General features: G+C 38.6%; 1 protein-coding gene across 16 annotated transcripts in view; it reads right to left on the reverse strand.

The window, feature by feature from the left end:
- Nucleotides 1-23,348, reverse strand: part of PCDH15 (protocadherin related 15) — a 1,242,339-nt gene that overhangs the window by 519,130 nt on the left and 699,861 nt on the right. For all 16 annotated transcript variants that reach the window (XR_009252204.1, XR_009252205.1, XM_058696346.1 and 13 more), the window contains one exon: nt 9,585-9,745. Coding sequence is in view for 14 of the 16 variants with exons in the window: in XM_058696346.1 (XP_058552329.1) it covers nt 9,585-9,745 (161 nt within the window). In the remaining 2 variants the exon portion in view is untranslated. The remainder of the gene's footprint in view (nt 1-9,584; nt 9,746-23,348) is intronic.

The raw sequence follows: 23,348 nt of genomic DNA on the forward strand, positions 1-23,348 counted from the left end.
TGTGATGAGCAGAAAAATATGCAGCTGAGAATCCTTTATCCAGCAAAGCTGTCATTTAGAATAGAAGGAGAGATAAAGGTCTTACCACACAAACAAAAACTGAAGGAATTCATCACCACTAAACCAGCCCTACAAGAGATCCTAAGGGGAATCCTGTGAGACAAAGTACCAGAGACATTGCTACAAGCATGAAACCTACAGATATCACAATGACTCTAAACCCATATCTTTCTATAACACTGAATGTAAATGGACTAAATGCTCCAACCAAAAGACATAGGGTATCAGAATGGATAAAAAAAACATGACCCATCTATTTGCTGTCTACAAGAGACTCATTTTAGACCTGAGGACACCTATAGATTGAAAGTGAGGGGATGGAGAACTATTTATCATGCCACTGGAAGTCATAAGAAAGCTGGAGTAGCCATACTTTTATCAGACAAACTAGACTTTAAATTAAAGGCTGTAACAAGAGATGAAGAAGGGCATTATATAATAATTACAGGGTCTATCCATCAGGAAAAGCTAACAATTATAAATGTCTATGCGCTGAATATGGGAGTCCCCAAATATATACAACAATTACTCACAAACATAAGCAACCTTATTGATAAGAACGTGGTAATTGCAGGGGACTTTAACACCCCACTTACAGAAATGGATAGATCATCTAGACACACAGTCAATAAAGAAACAAGGGCCCTGAATGATACATTGGATCAGATGGACTTGACAGATCTATTTAGAACTTTGCATCCCAAAGCAACAGAATATACTTTCTCCTCGAGTGCACATGGAACATTCTCCAAGATAGATCATATATTGGGTCACAAAACAGTCCTTCATAAGTATACAAGAATTGAGATCATACCATGCATACTTTCAGACCACAATGCTATGAAGCTTGAAATCAACCACAGGAAAAAGTCTGTAAAACCTCCAAAGGCATGGAGGTTAAAGAACACCCTACTAAAGAAAGAATGCGTCAACCAGGCTATTAGAGAAGAATTTAAAAAATATATGGAAACAAACGAAAATGAAAATACAATAATCCAAATGCTTTGGGATGCAGTGAAGGCAGTCCTGAGAGGAAAATAAATTGCAATCCAGGCCTATCTCAAGAAACAAGAAAAATCCCAAATACAAAATCTAACAGCACACCTAAAGGAAATAGAAGCAGAACAGCAAAGACACCCTAAAGCAGCAGAAGAAGAGAAATAACAAAGATCAGACCAGAAATAAACAATACAGAATCTAAAAAAAACTGTAGAGCAGATCAATGAAACCAAGAGTTGGTTTTTTGAAAAAATAAACAAAATTGATAAACCTCTAGCCAGGCTTCTCAAAAAGAAAAGGGAGATGACCCAAAGAGATAAAATCATGAATGAAAATGGAATGAATACAACCAATTCTTCAGAAATACAAGCAATTATCAGGGAGTACTATGAAAAATTATATGCCAACAAACTGGACAACTTGGAAGAAATGGACAAATTCCTAAACACCCACACACTTCCAAAACTCAATCAGGAGGAAATAGAAAGCTTGAGCAGACCCGTAACCAGCGAAGAAATTGAATCAGTTATCAAAAACCTCCCAACAAATAAGAGTTCAGGACCAGATGGCTTCCCAGGGGAGTTCTACCAGACGTGTAAAGCAGAGATGATACCTATCCTTCTCAAGCTATTCCAAAAAATAGAAAGGGAAGGAAAACTTCCAGACTCATTCTATGAAGCCAGTATTACTCTGATTCCTAAACCAGACAGAGACCCAGTAAAAAAAGAGAACTACAGGCCAATATCCCTGATGAATATGGATGCAAACATTCTCAATAAGATACTAGCAAATCAAATTCAACAGCATATAAAAAGAATTATTCACCATGATCAAGTGGGATTCATTCCTGGGCTGCAGGACTGGTTCAACATTCACAAATCAATCAATGTGATACATCACATTAATAAAAGAAAAGATAAGAACCATATGATCCTGTCAATCGATGCAGAAAAAGCATTTGACAAAATTCACCATCCTTTCTTAATGAAAACCCTTGAGAAAGTCGGGATAGAAGGGACATACTTAAACATCATAAAATCCATTTATGAAAACCCACAGCTAACATCATCCTCAATGGGGAAAAACTGAGAGCTTTTTCCCTGAGATCAGGAACACGACAGGGATGTCCACTCTCACTGCTGTTGTTTAACATAGTGTGGGAAATGCTAGCATCAGCAATCAGACAACAAAAGGAAATCAAAGGCATCAAAATTGGCAAAGATGAAGTTAAGCTTTCACTTTTTGCAGATGACATGATACTATACATGGAAAATCCGATAGACTCCACCAAAAGTCTGCTAGAACTGATACATGAATTCAGCAAAGTTGCAGGATACAAAATCAATGTACAGAAATCAGTTGCATTCTTATACACTAACAATGAAGCAACAGAAAGACAAATAAAGAAACTGATCCCATTCATAATTGCACCAAGAAGCATAAAATACCTAGGAATAAATCTAACCAAAGATGTAAAAGATCTGTATGCTGAAAACTATAGAAAGCTTATGAAGGAAATTGAAGAAGATAAAAAGAAACGGAAAAACATTCCATGCTCATGGGTTGGAAGAATAAATATTGTCAAAATGTCATTACTATCCAAAGCTATCTACACATTCAATGCAATCCCAATCAAAATTGCACCAGCATTCTTTCGAAACTAGAACAAGCAATCCTAAAATTCATATGGAAACACAAAAGGCCCCGAATAGCCAAAGTAATTTTGAAGAAGACGGCCAAAGCAGGAGGCATCACAATCCCAGACTTTAGCCTCTACTACAAAGCTGTCATCATCAAGAGAGCATGGTATTGGCACAAAAACAGACACGTAGCCCAACGGAATAGAATAGAAACCCCAGAACCAGACCCACAAAAGTATGGCCAACTAATCTTTGACAAAGCAGGAAAGAACATCCAATGGAAAAAAGACAGTCTCTTTAACAAATGGTGCTGGGAGAACTGGACAGCAACATGCAGAAAATTGAAACTAGACCCCTTTCTCACACCATTCACAAAAATAAACTCAAAATGGATAAAGGACCTGAATGTGAGACAAGAAACCATCAAAACCCTAGAGGAGAAAACAGGAAAAGAGCTCTCTGACCTCCGCTGTAGCAATTTCTTACTTGACACATCCCCGAAGACAAGGGAATTAAAAGCAAAAATGAACTATTGGGAACTCATGAAGATAAAAAGCTTCTGCACAGCAAAGGAAACAATCAACAAAACTAAAAGGCAACCAACGGAATGGGAAAAGATACTTGCAAATGACATATCGGACAAAGGGCTGGTATCCAAAATCTATAAAGAGCTCACCAAACTCCACACCCAAAAAACAAATAATCCAGTGAAGAAATGGGCAGAAAACATGAATAGACACTTCTCTAAAGAAGACATCCGGAGGGCCAACAGGCACATGAAAAGATGATCAACGTCGCTCCTCATCAGGGAAATACGAATCAAAACCACACTCAGATATCACCTCACGCCAGTCAGAGTGGCCAAAATGAACACATCAGGAGACTATAGATGCTGGCAGGGATGTGGAGAAACGGGAACCCTCTTGCACTGTTGGTGGGAATGCAAACTGGTGCAGCCGCTCTAGAGAACAGTGTGGAGGTTCTTCAAAAATTAAAAATAGATCTACCCTATGACCCAGCAATAGCACTGCTGGGAATTTACCCAAGGGATACAGGAGTGCTGATGCATAGGGGCACTTTTACCCCAATGTTTATAGCAGCACTCTCAACAATAGCCAAATTATGGAAAGAGCCTAAATGTCCATCAACTGATGAATGGATAAAGAAATTGTGGTTTGGGGCGCCTGGGTGGTTCAGTCGGTTAAGCGGCCGACTTCGGCTCAGGTCATGATCTCGCGATCCGTGGGTTCGAGCCCCGCATCGGGCTCTGTGCTGACAGCTCAGAGCCTGGAGCCTGTTTCAGATTCTGTGTCTCCCTCTCTCTGACCCTCCCCTGTTTATGCTCTGTCTCTCCCTGTCTCAAAAATAAAAGAAAACATTAAAATAATTTTAAGAAATTGTGGTTTATATACACAATGGAGTACTACGTGGCAATGAGAAAGAATGAAATATGGCCTTTTGTAGCAACGTGGATGGAACTGGAGAGCGTTATGCTAAGTGAAATAAGCCATACAGAGAAAGATATGTATGAAACTTAACAGAAACCCATGGGGGAGGGGAAGGAAAAAAAAGAAGTTGGAGTGGGAGAGAGCTAAAGCATAAGAGACTGTTAAAAACTGAGAACACACTGAGGGTTGATGGGGGAGAGGGAGGGGAGGGTGGGTGATAGGTATTGAAGAGGGCATCTTTTGGGATGAGCACTGGGTGTTGTATGGAAACCAATTTGACAATGAATTTCGTATATTAAAAAAAATAGAAACAAGAAGACATTACATCTGATATCTCAAAGGATCAGAAGAGACTACTATGAATAATTATGTCTCAACAAATTGGGCAGACTGGAAGAAATGGACAAACTCCTAGAAATATACCATCTAACAGGACTGAATAATGAGGAAATAGAAAATCTGAACAGAATGATTACTAGCATGGAAATAGAATCAGTCATCAAAACCCTCCCAACAAATAAAAGTCCAGGACCAGATGGCTTTTCTGCTCTATCCTACCAAGAATTCAAAGACAAATGGAGACCAATCCATCTCAAACTCTTCCAAGATAGAAGGGGGAATTCTTTTAAACTCATTTTATGTGGCCAGCATTACCCTGATATCAAAACTGGACAAAGATACGGCAAGAAAAGAAAATCATCAATAACTTCCAACTTGATGTCCAAAATAGGAGACTGTTTTGAAAAAGAATCTCGATTTATTCATCCAATGAAACACTATGCAGCCAGTAAAAATGATTATATATACATTCATTCACATGGAAGGAAGTATATTACAAATCACATTAAAAAAGGCTGAAACATCATACCCAGTGTGATACTATAAAGACAAATGCCAACACATATATATGTTTGAAATAATATACAGCAGGATAAATATTAAATATTTTCCTTAGATGGAAAATAATGTTTGCACATATGATTTTTATTTTCTGATATGTGTGCCATAAGCTGATATTATTTTACTGTTAAATAAAATTAAAATTTCCAGTTGTGATTGGATTTGGACTGAAAACATGGGTTTACCACACTCCTTTACTAGCAGCAATAGTCTGTGCTTCACATAAAACAGATGGGCGCTGGGTTAAGAATTTTCAGAATAAACACCTTTAGACTTTGATGAATAAAGCCGTAAAAGTGTCATGGCGTCAGAGAGAGCAATTCACAAGAATTTAAAAAATTCAAAGATTAATATAGGAAATAGTAAGCTGCACTGAAGCAAGAGCTTATACTGAGATTTATTTTTTCTGAGTCACATGGAGATCACTTTCTATTATGGAAAACGTGGCAGGCATCTAATGGCTCAGGAAAGCATTAGGACCACAGCCAGTTACTCTAGTGGGCTGCTATATGAAAGTATAGATATGAAAGTACAGCCAACAACTCCTTTTCTTGCTTCTGTTTACAATTACTGATTTTGAGATGTAAAACCCTCTAACAATTTAAGAGTAAGAAAAGTAGGAAGATGCTTTCCCAAGGCAAAACCTATAACCTGGGGTCTAGGTAACCTTGGTAGTTAGTGAAACTCTTGAATTTGGTGGCAATTTATTCATGTGCAAATAAACTTTTTCTTGAGAAATGAGTCCATAGATTTGATGGTAATCCTAAGTGCTCTATCTCCCAAAAATGAAGACTTAATAACAAATCCATCAATGAAAGATTGATTTCAGCCTATCATTATTTCCTTGACTCATCAAAACTTAGTAATCAGCAATACAGTGAGCCTCCAAGGAAATAGTTCTTTTTGTTTTTTAAGTTTATTTATTTATTTTGGGGGGTGGGGGGAGAGGATTCAAAGCTACTAGCACAGAGCCTGATGTGGGGCTTTACTCATAAACCGTGAGTCATAACCTGAGATGAAGTCTGTTGTTTAACCAGCTGAGACACATGGGTGCCCAAGAAAATATTTCTTAATGACACAATTCATTTCTGTTATATTATAAAGATTTGGTAGGTTTTTTTTTTTTATATCAAACTATTCTTTTCCCCTTTTGTGGTCACTCTTTAACTCGATGGCCCCCATTACCAGCCAGCAGGTTGACACTACACACTGTTACTCTTATTCTTACACTTCTTACTTCTTCCACATTTCTCTTTTTACTATGTTTACACTTAGACTTCTGATGCTTCGCTTAAATCCATCTCACACATTTATCCAAGAAGAATTACCTGACACCAAAGACCAATTGTTGGGCAGCATGGCGAACTAGTTAATTAGCTGCATGGACTTAGACTCTCTTCACCTAAACACAGCACACTAGAGCAGCAGGCGAGTAAAATATACAACAACAACATACCAGAAAAGAACAAGCCAGCAAAAACCATGGAAAGCTAACATGAGATAGATAATCTTTTCCTTCTTTAAGAAAGACTTTCAAAAAGCAAAAGCCATAGGGGCGCCTGGGTGGCTCAGTTGATTAAGCATCCGACTCCGGCTTAGGTCATGATCTCACAGTCAGTAGGTTTGAGTCCCACGTCGGGCTCTGTGGTGACAGCTTGGAGCTTGGAGCCTGCTTCCAATTCTGCTCACTGGCGCTCTCTCTCTCTCTCTCTCTCTCTCTCTGCCCCTACCCTGCTCATGCTCTGTCTCTCTCTCTCTCAAAAATAAATAAACGTTATTTTTTTTTAAAGCAAAAGCCATCTATAATCTACAAGGTCCACAGAAAATAAAAAATGCAAAGAGGGCATGATATCAGAATAAAATGAACACACTTAGCTTTGGAGACAAAAATAAATAAACAAAATCACCCCATTGTTTTATTATTCTCATTTCACCACAGGCAAGTGCTAAATGTTAAAGACTCACTGGGTCAAAATCTACTGCACAGATTATGGGAAAAAAAATTGAATTAGCAAAACTTTAAGAGTCCTTCCGCCTCTAAAATCCAAAGATTCTGTAAAGCATCTGTAATCAGCAAACTCTAAAAAATACTACATTGAAAGTACATACTGTATTTAGCAAACCTAACCTTGACCTCATATGTACTATCATCATGTCTTTTACTTATTTCTTCCCGTTATTTCAATGAATTTGTTTGCCAAGTTGCTAATATGTCGCACCTACGTGAGCATATGTTTTGCTTTTCGTTTATAGATGTTCCTCTGCAATATTCATTTCACACTTAATATTCTTTAGATGTTCTAATCTGCATCTTTAGATATTTCAGGTAAGTATCCACTGACAACACTTTAATTTAGGAAATACCTTGGCAAGTTTAACTTGACCATACCATTCCTAGTCCAAAGAACATTTTAAGTAGGTGGAAATTAGCTTTATTATCGTGTTTAAAAAATAAAAATAGCCTGGGGCACTTGGGTGGCTCATTTGGTTAAGCATCTGAATCCTGATTTTAGCTCAGGTAATGATCTCACAGTTCATGGGGTTGAGCCCCACATTGGGCTGTGTGCTGAGAGTATGGATCCTGTTTGGGATTCTCTCTCTCTGCCCCTCCCCTGCTTGTGTTTCCCTCTCTCTCTCTCTCTTTGGGATTCTCTCTCTCTGCCCCTCCCCTGCTTGTGTTTCTCTCTCTCTCTCTCTCTCTCTCTCGCTTGCTCTGTCCCTCAAAAATAAATAAATAAACCAAAAATCAGCCCAGATGAACACATAAACTGTATTCATTCACATTTTTTGCAATTATTACTTTCAAGTCAAACAATTTTAAGTGTATTCCCATGGTACTGTTTCAGTTGAGCCAATGTCCAATAAATGCTGCCCTTATTAGAAATAAAAAATAATACTAGGGAAGCAGATGCTTTTTTTTGAAGGTAAAGGCAATCTTTAGTAAGTAATTAAATAATGTTTTAGGTTGGAGACACAGAACACCATTTATTTATACTGAAGTATATCCTTTGTCTCTACTCATTCACTCTAGAACTTGTGCTTTTAATATCACATGAAAAAAATGGTGTCAAAAAGAAAGTAATTTGCCAGTAAACTAGTAAATTATTATACTTAGGTAGTAGGTGATTTTAAGAAAAGGAAACAGTATAAAGTAACAGTGGTCTAGATGAGTATTCTATAATTCTCCTAACAGGTTACATAATGAAATCCATGTGACGTGGATGTGAATGCCCCTAATGAAGGCCAGGAAAGGGAGCATGTGAATGCCCCTAATGAAGGCCAGGAAAGGGAGCATGTATGGTCGCAGCTGGGGGCACTGGTGCAGCCTGGGTGCCATTATCCACACTACTGTCACAAAAGTTATGACTTAGGATGTAAATTAAGCTACGATAATAGATAATAATGGTTCCCATTCCATTTTATACTCTCATAGCTGCCCGGCCAAAATTGCAAAGTGTAGGGTATAAACAGCAGTCAGTAGGGAGTGGTGGGGGACCGGGGGCAGCATCCAGGCTGACTTTTTCCCCCACGTTGAGCCTGACAGTGTCACTCATACTGTCCACCGCCACCGGTGCTTCCCATCTGCTCAGTCAGCTGCGTGTGGGGCCCCCAAGTGGACAAAGACAACCCATCCTGTCCTATACCCTCCCACCCACCCCCTGACCGCAAAGCTCTAAGAGACTCCGAATTTTAGACATGAACTACGTCAGGGGTCATCCACTCCACACACCGTATTGTAGAGCGGATCATAAATCTGAGTGATGCAGGGAGATGATTCAGGTTCATTACGCTGAGGGTCTGACATTTGGATTTCATGACTTGGAACTTTGGGAGTACACACATGTTTAGATGTACTCCCAAGGTCCTGCACAATTACTGTCGTGCACGCCCGGCCACATGCACACACACGCACACTCATCTCTGCACTCAACACTTAGAAGCCTACATAAATCTACCCAAGTCTTCCCACTTTTTCGGAAATGAGACATTCAGCAGCTTTGGTAGCTGAGCTATTCTTCATGACACAATACGTAGGTCAGGCTGCCTTACTGCTTAGGTCACAGCTGGACTGGCACATCGCCAGGAAAGTCGCGCTCACCTTCTTTTGATTTTTCCCCAGCCCTACATGCGCACGGCCACAAACCCATCCCTCACCCCGTGCTCACTCCTAGTGACGGCAGCCCCTGTGCTCTTCCTGTCACTCTGCGTCCTCAAGCAACACCTGCTGCACGCCCACACTCTGCATTGCTCTCCCTCCCCTGCTCTTCCAAAGTCACCACCCCTTAGTGTGAACATCTACCCTCCACGCGTTCCTGGGGGGGTCAGAGGGAAATACAATCATTCTCCCAGACACAGATGGCCCCTCCCCTTCTTATTCTTCCTTCAAGGAGTTAAACAAATGTTTTTGTTCATAAGCACAGAAAAGAATCTCAAATCATATAAAGAAAGTCCGAGATCATCCTCAACAAACACATGCAGTGATGAAAACTATAGTAAGGTTGTAACACAGGGACAAAAGGAAAAAAGAGTCACTAACGTCTCTATCCAGAACTCTGCCCGTGCTGTTCAGGAAGAGCATTTGCTTGACGGGGTCCAGCAACACCCAGTAATCCACGTTGTCCTTTAAGGAAAGTTCGATTGTGGGGTCTGGTCCTCCCGCAGTCCCTTTGATCAGCATGTTATCCACCAGAATCGTACCTGCGGGCCAGAGACAATTATTTGAAGACATATCCTACTTGTACAGCATCTTTAACAAGATCATACGCTTAAATGCCAGCTGACCGGCAAGTCTGTTTTAAAGCAAAAAACATCCAATGTAACATCTGGCATGATACAGAAGACGTCCTGTTTCAAAAGGGTGAAAATCACCTTTATTCCACTATTTATAAATGATGTTTCTTTGGAGATGAGGGTGGCAGGCAGAGATTCAGACACTTGGTGAGTTTCATCATCTATTTGTTTCCCTTTGGACAACTTAAACCTGCTCCCCTCCCTGTCCATCACTTCTCACAGGAGCCATCACTGGGTTTCACCCTGAACAAAAGGAGATCCTGAAGTAACAGAGGCTGATACTTCAGTTCACTCAGTAAGACTTCCGATATGAAAAGAGATGTCCTGAAAATAAGAGAGAGGAAGAAAAGGAAGAGATAAAGAAGTAGCAGGGTCTCCCATGGTGAGAACTGCTTCTTTCTTCTTTCATCTTAGAGCAAATCCATAAAACATAAATCTCAATGTGAAAGTCAAAAGTAGTGTGCAGACCCATGACTGAGTCCATTCTTCTTTAAGACACGTCTGGGGTGCTTGACCAGAACAACACGCTAGTCCAATGTGGCATTGTGATGCTTGCTTTCTTATTATCCTTTCGGCAGGCTAAATTGTGGACATTTGTTGGATGAGTTGAAAAGACAGGACATCTCCAATCTTCCCTATTTTGTTAAAGATTCCATGCATTTTACAAGTTGGATGCAAACAGCACTGATGCAATTCAAATCCCATTCCGCACCCCCCTGCCCACACACACACCAACAATCCCTTTGCCAAAGAGTAGTGCACTATAGCTTAGGGCAATCATTTTCAGCCCATCCATTTTATTAAAATTATGGCATCTAGAAAAGATGTGGCTATGCAAATAAAAATGTACCCCCCGAAAAACATTAGAATAAATGGAATATCTACAGAACCCATTGCCTCAGGATAACACACAATAATATATAGATAATCCATAAATATAAATCTAGCTTGAATAATAATGCAAAATGTGACAGCTGCATTTTCTTAAGGCCCAAATGTTATATCATTGTATAGTTACAAATAAAGGAGGGGGTCTCTTTGGAAGATTTTCTCAGCAAATTAATAGTAATAGTAATATAACAATAGTAATAGCTGTAATATTTCTTTATAACATTATTATCAGTCAGTTTTACCTGCCTAGGGAATGTTGAAAGGAACAATTGTTCTTCTGTAACAATAAATCTGAATAATGATTAAACACACACACACAAATGCATGTCTAAGTGAAGATTATTTCCTTCTACTTTTTCCACATACTAGTACATATAGATATAAAAATTGAGTGAAAGTGATTCTTCTATTTTTTTTTTTTGAAATGGCAAATGACTAGCTACAGATAATACATCCAAAAGTACAGTCTGACAATGATGGCATTTTCTTTTCTTTTTTTTAAGTTTATTTATCTTGAGCAAAAGAAAAGAGTGCTAGGGGTGGAGGGGCAGAGAGGGAGGGAGAAAACCCCAAGTAGGCTTTATGCTGTCAGCCTAGAGCACTACAAGGGGCTCGAATCTATGAACTGTGAGATCATGACCCGAGCAGAAATCAAGAGTCAGACACTCAAATGATTGAGCCACCCAGGGGTCCCAATGATGGCATTTTCTGACCTAGTAATATGTTCAAGGCTCAAGTACACACTTATTTACAAATAATTCATATAACTAACCCTTAAAAATTATGTGGTAAGTACTTTCAATATTAGGGAAGTCAATGGGATTCTATTTTCTGTTTAAATAAAATAAAAATAGAGAGGGAGGCAAACCATAAGAGATACAATGGAGTATTACTAGGCAATCAAAAAGAATGTAATCTTGGCATTTGCAAAAACGTGGATGGAACTAGAGTGTATTCTGCTAAGTGAAATCAGTCAGTCATAGAAAGACAAATATCATATGATTTCAAACATATGTGGAATTTAAGATACAAAACAGATGAACATAGGGGAAGGGAAGTAAAAATAATATAAAAACAGGGAGGGACGCAAGTCATAAGAGACTCAAATACAGACAACAAACAGGGTTGCTGGAGGGCAGGTGGGTGAAGGATGGGCCAAATGGGTGATGGGTATTAAGGAGGGCACTTTTTGGGATGAACACTGGGTGTTACATGTAAGTGATGAATCACTGGGTTCTACTCCATTTTTTATTAATTGTTTTAAATCTTTATTTATTTTTGAGAGAGAGAGAATGAATGAATGAATGAATGAGTGGGGGAGGGGCAGAGACAGAGGGAGACACAGAATCCAAAGCAGGCTCCAGGCTCTGAGCTGTCATCACAGAGCTCAACGCAGAGCTTGAATCCACAAACTGTGAGATCATGACCTGAGCTGAAGGCGGACACATAACCAACCGAGCCACCCAGGCGCCCCTACTCCTGAAACTAATACTACACTGTATGTGAACTAACTTGGGTTTACATAAATAAAAATAAATAAACAAAGGAATGTACAATAGCAGGTGAACTAACAGGAGGTTTATGCCTTGACTCACCAATGCATCACTGCAGGGGCAGCAGTGTCTGAAGGCACGGAGACACACCATGGGGACACGTGGAAGGATGGGGCAGTGAGCTCCCCTTTACAGTCCAAATGGGTTGTAACCAGAGGAAGGTGTAATCATTATGTTAATGACAATACACACAGTGAAACTAAAACAACGTATCTGGACTTACACTTTACGTAATTTTTTTTTTTTTTTTAATTTTCATGGAGAAAATCTAACTGTTTTCTTGCTTCCTTGTCAGCTCTGTGGTTTTGGTGACTGGGACTCATCAGTAACTGGTCCTAGTGCTGGTATGGTGACAGAGGAAGAGCTTCTCTTCTCTTTCACCAGAATGTGTCTTCATGTTGCCAAAATCTCTCAATACTTTCACAAGCCATGTTACCTTACAGCAAAAGTTTGGAGAACCAGAGAGAATGGAGCATGGCTGAAGGAGGCATGACACAAAGGGCAATATTTTTCAAAAGAAGGAGGAGGAGGACGAGGACGAGGACGAGGACGAGGACCAGGACCAGGACCAGGACCAGGACCAGGACCAGGACCAGGACGAGGAGGAGGAGGAGGAGGAGGAGGAGGAGGAGGAGGAGGAGGAAGGGGAAGAAAGAAAGAAGAAGCAGGAAGCAGAAGGAGGAGGAGGGAGAGAAAGAAAAGAAAAAATGAATGAATAAATCAGGGAGGAGGAGGAGGAGGAGGAGGAGGAGGGGTGCGAGAGGGGAGGCGGAGGAAGAAGGAGGAGGAAGAAGAATGTAGGTGTTCCTTCTGGTTTTCCCAGAGAGCCCCGTCTTCCACCTCCTCCCAGTAGAGCAGGGGACTTGTGGCCCAGGGTCATGGAGGGTCTGTCTGCAACCTGGTGGTGGGGACTACACTTGCCACAGGTTAGGGTGTGAGCCTGGGCATCTGGGTACTGAGACAAGGCTGGCCAACAGCTGTCCGGCAGGAAATCTGGGCATTTGGGGAGAGCATGGTAACTTTGCCTCCTCTCTTGTTCTGCAAGCTTCCACCTTTTCCAGTAAAACCTTCCTTTTAACCCCTCCCGTGTGATGCTGAAAATCTATTCCTACCCCTGACTCCATTTGGAATATAAAGACACAGATACATGAAAAAGAAAAGGGTAGGATACATAATGCAGCACTGATTAAGGAAGCCGGATGGCTCTATTACCAGAGAGCAGACCAGAACAAAGGCTATTATTACAGGTGATGAGACATACTGCATCAAAGTAGAGGGATCCATTGATCAACAGGTATTAACCTGAAGAGATCTGTCTTGAAGAATATGTTAGGACCCAAGACAGGCTCCTCTTCTGTGAAATTTTCCTTTTGCCATACTACTACTACTACTACTACTACTACTACTACTAATAATAATAAACAGTTGCAATCAGGAAAAAGGAATTAAACTTAGTTTGATATTCATGTCACAGAAGTTAAGAGAGCCTACCCTGGAAGTGACAGAATCCAGTCCTGGGTCCACCACTTACCAACTGTGTGAAGGTGGCTGGATTACTTAACCCCACTCACCTTCAATTTCTCTTTTTATAAAATCAGGACGAAAGCAGGACAGATAGTTCTATAATGCTGTATGTACGTAACTGAAAGACACATGTATTCTTGTATCCAGAGCACTAACAGAAACCAAAGTAGTCGAAAATCAATAAAAACACTAGAACAGTTAAATACTTAATGATATTTTCACAAAGCATCATGGCCTATGTTTGCCAACCTTAAACCCTGGGGTCTGTGTCCCTTCCTTCAAAAAGTAGGTATTGAGGGTGATTTGCTACCAGGTAGAGACCTTTTTGATCCAAAGTAGAAACTTGGTTGGGTGTTTAGCTTTCTTCATGAATCTATTATTCTAATTCAGAAAAAAAAAAACTCTGCAGTCACTTCATCTAGATCTATAACTTCTCCAAGCAGACATATCTATCAGGTGTAGATGCTAATTCAGGTTCTACTTGTACTAAATAAAGGGACTGCAGGTTTTCAGCTTTGTTCTTAAGATCTTCTCACAAGTCTTTCTTCTTAAGTATGGAAAAAGCTTGTCCAGACTATTTCAAAATATAAACATACTATAAAGTAACTTATGCATCAATACAATTTCCTTGTTACACCAATGCGATTCACTACTTACTGATGTGCATAATGTAAGTGCATCAAAGAAGAGCCTGTTGGGTTCCTGGATGACTGAACCGGATAATACAGGCAAAGCACTGATTGCTATCCCTCGTACAGAAGAAGGACTTGAGCATTTGTAATTATGGTTACTGCTGTTGATGCCATTAACACCATTTTGAAAGAGAAATGACCCGAAGCTAAAGCAAAGTGATTTATTTTATGTCCCAGTGTTCTTTACTAACCAAGTCTACTGTTCATTTCACAAAGCTAGGATTATCATGTTTGGTCAACACACAGACATGGCGGCAGTCTGGAAGAATTTTTATGGACTCTGAAGATTTGAGTCCCAAATAATTATTCTGGGAAGTTAGAAGGTAGAAAGAGAATCCTTTCTGTAGATAAAAGTGTAGACAGAATCTCTTGATCCAACTGATGGGCAATATGTTTGGGCCTACTATTTTGAGGGAGTGGTACCCACTCTTTCCACTTCCTAACTGCAGACAATTCTGATTTTTTCTCATAGGAACTCAGATTAGATTTGATGGCAAAAAAAGGTCTTACTTCACAAATTCATACTAATAGTGATCTTTAGACTGAACACTATTTTCCTATCCCCAGAACATGTTTAATTTGATAGGAACTAAAATCGAAAACACCTGTATTATAGTAACAAAATATATATTTATATTATATTCATAGATATTTACATTATTATCTGATTTTGTATATTATATATCATTTTATATTATTTTATATTACATTATTCATATTGTATTATATATTATATGTAACTATACATATTAAATATATAATATATTATATTATTTTATATCACTATCATTTTATAGTGCATTATATATTATACCTATATTTAGATTAACTACATATATTTATCTATACTTTATATAGCATAAATAAAATTTGGACAGTTAATGTTTTTCCTGTGAAAGTAATTTGCTTCTTTAAATAGGCAGTTATAACACAAGTGAATTACTCTCTAAAAATGCCACGGGGGTGGCAGTGGGAGGGGGTCCATTGCCTTTCTAATTAACCTAATTCAATGAAGCTGAAAAAGTAAGTTCTACAGGGAGACAGAGTAATAGCCTGTTTGGATTCATTCCAAACATTAAAAAAAAGAAAATCACTCTGTGCACAGAAATCACTTGTTGCTATGAAACAATTAATTATTCAAGATATATAACCAATATGGGTTGCATAAAATCTCTTGCAACAATCTTTGCCCAGTTTAAGCCAATTGGAAGAATGCTCAGCTACATGATCTACCTGGAAGAATCCATTGCATGTTACTCCCTGCAAATGAAAACATAAACAAAGCTCCCAAATGCATATTTGATCAAAACAAATTTGAAAATGGGGCACCTGGGTGGCTCAGCTGGTTAAGCATCTGACTCTTATTTCAGTTGAGGTCATGATCTCATGGTTTGTGGGTTCAAGCCCTGAGTCAGGCTCTGCACTGACAGCATAAAGCCTGCTTGGGATATTCTCTCTCTCTCTCTCTCTCTCTCTCTCTCTCTCTCTCTCTCAAAAAAAAAAAAAAAAAAAAAAAAGGAAAAGAAGAAAATGAAAATGTAGCTATCTGTAGTTTTTCAGTGAGGTTAACCAGTAAGCATGCCCATGATATAGTTGTTACTGAGTAAAATCTAGATTACAAGATTCACAGGCTAAGGGAGTTTCTTCTCATGCTCAAATCTGCTTCTTTGTCAAGACTTTCTAGGACTTTCCTGGAAGTAGTCTGTCTACTTTAATTTTTTTCACACTTCTCGGTTTACGGTTCTATAAAGTATACATTTCAGCTAAGAATATGTTCTTATAGCTAGATAGCTACTTGATAAACTCCTTCAGGGAAAGAAACACATGAGTATTCAACAACTTCATACAAAACATAGATTTTGATTGGGCTAGGATTTGTATATTAAGGATATATTAACCACACACAATATATGCTAAAGATCGAAAATGATACCAATCAAGTCAACAGCGGTTAAACTTACAAAATTACAAGTACACTGCTTTGCAAAGTGACCTTGGTCTTTTAATTTATATTTTATTCACCTCAAAAGAACAAACCATTGCCAAATGGGCAGCTTTGTTCAAGTGCACTTCACTCACATTACTTGAGGGACGAGACCTTTTACTTACATGTGATTCTTATTTCATAATGGTCAATAGTGATCCCACAAGCATGGCATGGACATACAATTATAAAACTTCAGGAATGAGATAGGTTTTTTTTCCTTCTATCTTTCACTCTTTCCTTAGAAACTAATATGAATACCTGGCCCTCTAGACAATTGCTAGTATCTGTATTCTGGTGTGAATAAAGTATTAAGCAAATACATATGTATTATACATATTGGTGTAGAAGGTATGTTAGGCAGGTTTATTTTGTTTATATGTCACTTATACAACTAAAAATAGAATCACAGAATTTTAACCTATCCTACCATCCACCCCCTGGGTTCCCCTCCTGAGACCAATACTACACTGTATGTTAAGTAAATGAATTGAAAGAAAGAAAGAAAGAAAGAAAGAAAGAAAGAAAGAAAGAAAGAAAGAAAGAAAGAAAGAAAGAAAGAAAGAAAGAAAGACAAAGACAGAAAGAATCATAGAATTTTAGAAACAAAAGAGACCCTGCCATTTCATCATAATTTTTCATGAATAAAATGAAGCTGACCTTCTGGTTTCTCCACGTCTTTATCCCAAGCCCTGAAAATGTCCTGACCAAGGCGGTGTAGCTCATAAACACATACCCAGGACTGAACCCCAGTTTTCCAGTTTTATTAGTTCACAATTTAGATCTCCTTTCTCTATGCCTTGCTATCACACTGGAAACATGTAAACTTTAAAAAAAATATATGAAATGATAAAAACCTTGGAAATTTTGTTTTGGGATCATGGGAAACCCACACAGAGATCCTGTCAGGGCATAGATGGATTATGTGGAATTCTGTACGCTTTTATTTTCTTGACAAAACGTAAAGGGTCAAAATGGAAATAATTCTAAAGTAAAATATAGGGAGCATGGTACCATGCAATCAATGAACTGACCCTAGAACTAGTTTTTCCAGATTATACATAGGTATAGATATAGCCTTTGACCTTATAGCTTACCACTCATCAAAGAGAATAAATAGCTGGCATTAAGGGATAGCCCAATAAATCGCCCGCTGAGACTGGGAGCATTAGTTTAATTTGTTTATTAATTAAACTAACTTTATTTAGTTTATTTATTATTTATCATTTATTAATTATTAATTATTAATTTATTATTTGTTTATTTATTAAACTAATATTTAGTTTATTAGTTAAATTAGTTTATTAGTTTAATAAGTGACACACACCCAGGGGCACCTGGGTGTCTCGGTTGCTTGGGCATCCAACTCTCGATTTCAGCTCAGGTCATGATCTCGCAGTTCGTGAGTTTGAGCCCTGAGTTGGGCTCTGCACTGACGGCATGAAGCCTGTTTGGGATCCCCTCCCTCCTTCTCTCTCTGTCCCTCCCCCACTCCTGCACTCTTGCTCTCTCAAAATAAATAAATAAGCTTAAAAAAAAAGTGAACACACTAACCCAGAGTCCCTTGGAACAACCATGGTATATACTAATGTATAATTAATACACATTAATGAATATATATTATCATGAGGAATAATGTATGTAAGCAAAGGTACATTGTTACTCAATGAATAATACTGTTCACCCTGTTGCCACTGGGAGTTTATATAGACTAAAGCATGTGAAAGGACTTATTCATTTTGTTTCATTTTGTTTTGTGGCTAATTGGAAATATTAGCCACGATGTTTTAAAATAAAATATCACTTTTTTTTTTTTTTTTACAACTGCGGTTAAAGAAGCACAGAATATACATAAAAGCCAGGAGAAAACAAGAAGAAAACCATGCAGATGCAGAACATAAAATAAAAGGGTAGGAAGGGGCAACAGTTCATTCACTTATCACGGAGAATGTGTCACGAAGCAAAAGCCATTTCTTCCCAGCAAAAATAAAAGTGAACAAGAGAACAAGCCCAGAAGTCATACTACTGAGGTCAAAATGCTCACCAACATCTGCTTACGCTATCAGCTGGGCCAAATGGTAAAACATAGACTAAGTAAATTACAACGTACTCAATTCATGGACATACTGAAGTGATAAAGGTTCATACTCTTAGAATTCTGCAAGATCTTGTTACATTCAGAACAACAAGTTGATGCAGTTGAAGAGACAGACTATACAATTTTTAAGTGTGATGATTATAAAAAGGTAGTTTAAACGTGAGCCACATCTCTAGTCCCACCCACCATTGGAAAAACCATGGACTCATCAAGCACTTGCTCACAAAAAAATCTATTTGGTTGAAGTTAGAGAAACAAAAATCACTGAAGATACTCTTTTAAAATGTGTATTAGAGATTGAGTGCTTTAAAAAGATATAAGCTAAGATGTTCTTCAAGAGGATCAACATTTTATCCTGGTCTCCATTACAATAATTTAGAAACCCTGAATCCTGGATTGTTCTCCAACTCTCCAACAATAAATCAAATCTCCAGCAAGATAAGGATACCACTTTTTTTAAATTTTTTTTTGCCAAAACATCACTTGAGGATGTGCATGTGCTTTCTCCTTTGAAACTGCAGCTGCAGGAAGTTTTCACCAGTCTTAGCTGATTTAAAAACATAAAAGAGATGAGAGGAGGAGCCAAGATGACTGAACAGAATGGAAGTTTTTTGTGTGTCTCGCGCCCATGAAATCCAGCCAGACCAACACTAAACCATCCTACACACCTAGAAAACTGACTGGAGGATTAACACAACAATCTGCACAACCTGAACCACAGAATTCAGCAGGTACACGGTGCTGAGAGGTGAACCTGGGGAGAGAGAACCCCACGGCATACAAGGAGCCACTTTTGCAGGAGGAGAGAGGAGGGAGACTGAGGGGGTGGGGGGTGAGAATATGGGAAAAGGACCCATCCCCAAAAGCAGCTAGAGAGAATGTGGAAAATTGGAAACAGCTGCAGGGACTAAACTAAAAAGGGAGAAAGGAGAAAGGAGAGGGTTTCAATTCCATTAAGACTGTAAACAAGGGGGACGCAAAGGCTGCAACTCCGCAGCTCCCTACCTGGCGCTGCTCTGATGGGAAGGGCGAATCCCCAGAAGCAGAGTGGGGTCCGGGAGGTTCTCGGGCCACACGGGGAAAAGCGGTTCCACTGCTGGAAGGACATTTGCTGGAGACTGTTGAAGCCCCCTGGTCCCGGCAGACCCCAGAAAACGGCCACATTCGCTGGGGCTGGAACAAGCACCCTCATTAAGGGTGAAGCCTGGTGCCAGATCGTGTTGTGAGTTTCCATCATCCCTGAAAAGCACCTGCTACACCATCTCACGAACTTTTTCTGGGGCGGGCTGGCACCCGGCCGCAGTCTCGGGCACCGGCAGCAGCAGGGTCCCGCAAGCGTTCCTGGGTGCGGCGACACTCGGCCATTGCTCATTCGGCCATTGCTGGCTGAGACCCTCCCGCAGAGGGCGGAACCGGTCAAAGCCGCGGTCCTTCAGAAGTAAGGGGCCGGGGAAAACAGCCGCGTCTGAGACAGAACTCGGGAGAGAAGTGCTGCCCGGGGCCTGGTCACGGACAGTGAAAAAGCGGGGAGGGACCGAGGGCTGAAGACGGAGGACGGGTTTGTGGTTGCTGACCCAGGAGAACAGACGGGTAGGCGGCTGACGCCATTTGCACCTCTGCCGCGCATGCGCATACGCACCCAAGAGCGCCGCAACACTCCACCCCAGAAGGCGAGCAGCGCCATCTGGTGGAGGACGGAGCCATTACACTGAGCCCCGCCCAACTGGGCCAACCTCCCTCCTTGAACACAAGTCTCACTGCCGGCTTAGTTTATGGACTATAAAGTGCTTCAGAGACTGACTTCTGGGGGAAAACGAAGTGATGTCAGTCCTATTTCAATCTTATAGCAGGTCCATCTCTTAAATTGTCTTTCTTTTTCTCTTTTTCACTTCTTTTCTTTTTCTTGAATACAGAAATAAAAAAAATTATTTTCAAGTTTTATTAAAAATAATTTTTAAAAAATTTTTACTATATATATTTTATATATTTATATTATATATATTTTATATATATATATATTTATGTATATATTTTTTACTATACATATACTGTATATACACTATATATATTATATATATATTTTTTACTTTTGTGTAAATTTTTTCAAATTCTGTCTTCCATCATTTGATTTTAGTCTACATCAGTGTATTCACCTTTTCAAATTTTCAAACGATTTCCTTTTCTTTTTCTTTCTTTTTCATTTCTTTTTCTTGAATGCAGAAAAAGAAAAACTTCATTTTTACTTTGTTTCTTTTAAAAATATTTTAAAACTTTTTACGATATTTTTTGCTTTTATGTAAATTTTTTCAAATTCGATTTTACTTTCACCATTTTATCTTAGTCTACTATAGTGTAATAACTTTTTCAAATTTTCAAATGACTTTTTTCTCTTTTTTCTCTTTTTTGCTTCGAATTTCTGTTTCTTGAATACAGAAAGAGAAAGTATTTCATTTTTATTTTTAATTTTTATAAAAATATTTTCTTTAATTTTTCTACTATATTCTGTACTTTTTTGTAAATTTTTTAAATTCTATTTTACTCCTATCATCTCATTTTAGTCTACTTCGGTGTATTCTTTTTTTTCAAATTCCCAAACGATTCCCCCTCCCCTTTTTTTCCCTCTTATCTGTCAAACCACTTTCAACACCCAGACCAAAACACACTTAGGATCTAGCATCATTTATTAGTTTTGTGTGTGTGTGTGCGTATGTGTGTGTGTGTTTAATTTTTTAATTTTAATATTTTCTAATTTTAATTTTTTTAATTTTAATTTTTCTCCTTTCTCCCTTCAAAAGGATAAAACAAAGGAATTCACCCCAAAAGAAAGAGCACAAAGAAACAACAGCCAGCGATTTGACCAACACAGATACAAGCAAGATGTTTGAACAAGAATTTAGAATCATGATAATAAGAATACTAGCTGGAGTCGAAAATAGATTAGAATCCATTTCTGCAGAGATAAAAATAGAATGAAATTAAAAATATTGTAACTGAGCTGCAATTACAGATGGATGCAGCGGCGGCATGGATGGATGAGGCAGAGCAGATAATCAGCAATATAGAGGACAAATATGTAGAGAATAACGAAGCAGAAAAAAAAAGAGGGAGATTAAGGCAAAAGAGCACGAGTTAAGAATTGGAGAAATCAGTGACTCATTGAAAAGGAACAACATCAGAATCATAAGGGTCCCAGAAGAGGAAGAGAGAGAAATAGGGATAGAAGGACGATGTGAGCAAATCATAGCAGAAATCTTAACCTTATGCCTTAAGCAGCTGGAAAAAGAACACCAAATAAAACCCAAAACCAGCAGAATACAGGAAATAACAAAGATTAGAGCAGAAATTAATGCTTTCGAAACCAAAAAACAAACAAACAAACAAACAAAAAAAACCCCACTAGAATAGATCAATGAAACCAGAAGCTGGTTCTTTGAAAGAATTAACAAAATTGATAAATCACTAGGCAGTTTGATCAAAAAGAAAAAGGAAAGGACCCTAATAAATAAAGTCAACAATGAAAGAGGAGACATCACAACCAACACAGCAGAAATAAAAACAATAATAAGAGAATAGTATGAGCAATTATATGCCAATAAAATGGGCAATCTTGAAAAAATGGGCAAATTCCTAAAACATACACACTACCAAAACTGAAACAGGAAGAAACAGACCCATAACCAGTAAGGAACTTGAATTAGTCATCAAAAATTAGTAATCAAAATTAGTAATCAAAAATTAGTAATCTGCCAAAAAACAACAGTCCAGGGCCAGATGGCTTTCCAGGGGAATTCTACCAAACATATAAGGAAGGGTTAACATCTATTCTCTTGAAGGTGTTCCAAAAAATAGAAACGGAAGGAAAACTTCCAAACTCTTTCTATGAAGCCAGCATTACCTTGATTCCAAAACCAGATAGAGACCCCACTAAAAATGAGAACTATAGACCAATTTCCCTGATGAACATGGATGCAAAAATCCTCAACAAGATATTAGCCAACCGGATCCAACAACACATTAAAAAAAGTATTCACCATGACCAAGTGGGATTTATACCTGGGATGCGGGGCTGTTTCAATATTCAGAAAGCAATTAACGTGATTCATCACATCAATAAAAGAAAGGACAAAAACCATATGATCCTCTCAATAGATGCAGAGAAAGCATTTGACAAAATACAGCACCCTTTCTTGATAAAATCCCTCAAGAAAGTAGGGATAGAAGGAGCATACCTCGAGATCATAAAAGCCATATATGAACGACCCAACACTAATATCATCCTCAATGGGGAAAAAAATGAGAGCTTTCCCCCGACGTCAGGAACGAGACAGGGATGTCCACTCTCACCACCATTATTCAAGATAGTATTGGAAGTCTTAGCCTCTGCAATCAGACAACACAAAGAAATATAAGGCATCCGAATCGGCCAGGAGGAGGTCAAACTTTCTTTGCATATGACATGATACTGTATATGGAAAACCCAAAAGATTCCACCCAAAACCTGCTAGAATTGATTCATGAATTCGGCAAAGTTGCAGGATATAAAATCAACGCACAAAAATCGGTTGCATTCCTATACATCAACAATGAAGCAACAGGAAGAGAAATCAAGGAATCGATCCCATTTACAGTTGCACCAAAAACCATAAAATACCTAGGAATAAATCTAACCAAAAGGTGAAAAATCTATACACTGAAAACTATAGAAGGCTTATGAAAAAAATTGAAGAAGACACACAAAAAAAATGGAAAAAGATTCCATGTTCCTGGA

The sequence above is a fragment of the Neofelis nebulosa genome, chromosome 13 (genome assembly GCF_028018385.1).
Source record: "Neofelis nebulosa isolate mNeoNeb1 chromosome 13, mNeoNeb1.pri, whole genome shotgun sequence".
In the NCBI taxonomy this organism is placed as follows: domain Eukaryota; kingdom Metazoa; phylum Chordata; class Mammalia; order Carnivora; family Felidae; genus Neofelis; species Neofelis nebulosa.